Raw genomic sequence first — 2146 nt, forward strand, 5'->3', positions numbered from 1 at the left:
ATTGGTTTCTATTTTAATTTTTTGTCTAATTCGGCATAATTCATTTTCCTCCTCGATGAAGTGCCGACCCTGAATGAGACGAAACGTTGTATGAGACTGTTAAGAGGTATTCGGGCTTTGTTTATGTATATCAGGGCCTGAAAATTTGAATGGTTCATGTTATTACTATCGGTGTCCCCAATAGACCAAGAGAACATCTTTACTGTTAGTGTGCAATAAGGGAAATTTTGCCAAGACATCGGCATTAGCCTTCTCTTTTTCGATTTCCAACTGTCGAGGAGGATCGGTATGAAGAGATAGGATGGGACATATTGAAATTTTTAACTTAAAACATTAGTCTAAGTCTATCTTTAGTCAATGACTAATTCTCGACTTGTTAGCAATAAAACCACAGTCTATTACCTTATATGGCAAGAGACCTGACTAGAGCCTAGTGTCGTCCAATAGCTAGACAGTATTTGAATCACAAGACAGGCTAGATAGATATATAGCTTGCCGTGGTTTAACAGGCTAATAGTATAAGACTAGCGGAGGTAGACTTGTCATCTACCTACCTACCTACTGGAGGTTTTCACTGATAAAGTAAACATAGAATTTATATTTAGAACAGATATCTCGTGGACTTGAATTCATTCAGTTTTTAAGGTATGTCACCTTTAATTTCTTTTATTTATGTTGTTTCATAGGTTTTATCATTGTATCGATTTTTGTCAGTTGTCCTATATTTTGACACGGATTTAAGCATCTTTATAAGTTCAATCACAGGCGCTTGAAGTTCTGTCAATATTAATAAAATATGAAGTTCTGTCAATATTAATAAAATATGAAGTTCTGTCAATATTAATAAAATATGAAGTTCTGTCAATATTAATAAAATATGAAGTTCTATCAATATTAATAAAATATGAAGTTCTGTCAATATTAATAAAATATGAAGTTCTATCAATATTAATAAAATATGAAGTTCTGTCAATATTAATAAAATATGAAGTTCTGTCAATATTAATAAAATATGAAGTTCTGTCAATATTAATAAAATATGAAGTTCTGTCAATATTAATAAAATATGAAGTTCTGTCAATATTAATAAAATATGAAGTTCTGTCAATATTAATAAAATATGAAGTTCTGTCAATATTAATAAAATATGAAGTTCTGTCAATATTAATAAAATATGAAGTTCTGTCAATATTAATAAAATATGAAGTTCTGTCAATATTAATAAAATATGAAGTTCTGTCAATATCAATAAAATATGAAGTTCGGTCAATATTAATAAAATATGAAGTTCTGTCAATATCAATAAAATATGAAGTTCTGTCAATATCAATAAAATATGAAGTTCTGTCAATATTAATAAAATATGAAGTTCTGTCAATATTAATAAAATATGAAGTTCTGTCAATATTAATAAAATATGAAGTTCTGTCAATATTAATAAAATATGAAGTTCTGTCAATATTAATAAAATATGAAGTTCTGTCAATATTAATAAAATATGGGCAATGTGCAGAAAATAGTGTCAACGTATATATAAAAAAGAAGCAGAAGCCCTTCAGAAACAATTAAACAGCTTTGTTTACATTTGTACCTGTTATGCCAATGGAAGCCTTCTCTTTTTTTAAGTACGTCGAATCTAATTTCTCCTCATTGCCCATATTTCTAATATGTTTAATTTAACTCTTATTCTAGCTTCCGTTTTTTCCAGTAAGCACTTTTTTATTCATCGGCTCATTTAGAGCAGTAGATTTTATTTCATTTCATTAGTCCAATAAGATACAGAACAGTAGGATATAAAACTCCCATTTCATTTCATTAGACCAATAATATACAGAACAGTAGGATATAAAACTCTATTTCATTTCATTAGTCCAATAATATACAGAACAATAGGATATAAAACTCTATTTCATTTCATTAGTGCAATAATATACAGAACGTAGGATATAAAACTCCATTTCATTTCATTAGTCAATAAGATACAGAACAGTAGGATATAAAACTCCATTTCATTTCATTAGTCTAATAAGATACAGAACAGTAGGATATAAAACTCTATTTCATTCTATTAGTCCAATAAGATATAGAACAGTAGGATATAAACTCTATTTCATTTCATTAGTCCAATAAGATACAGAACTGTAGG

The 2146-nt window shown here is 28.2% G+C and overlaps 1 protein-coding gene across 1 annotated transcript; it reads right to left on the minus strand.

Moving 5' to 3' along the window:
- Positions 1–670: 670 nt before the first annotated feature.
- On the minus strand, positions 671–1658 carry LOTGIDRAFT_175593 (hypothetical protein; the record flags this gene model as incomplete). The annotated part of the gene is made up of 2 exons (XM_009057881.1): positions 671–1479; positions 1592–1658. 2 exons carry the CDS (start codon positions 1656–1658, stop codon positions 671–673), a joined length of 876 nt encoding a protein of 291 aa, XP_009056129.1.
- Between the last annotated feature and the right edge of the window lie 488 nt (positions 1659–2146).

The sequence above is a fragment of the Lottia gigantea genome, assembly GCF_000327385.1.
Source record: "Lottia gigantea unplaced genomic scaffold LOTGIsca_314, whole genome shotgun sequence".
Classification (NCBI taxonomy): domain Eukaryota; kingdom Metazoa; phylum Mollusca; class Gastropoda; family Lottiidae; genus Lottia; species Lottia gigantea.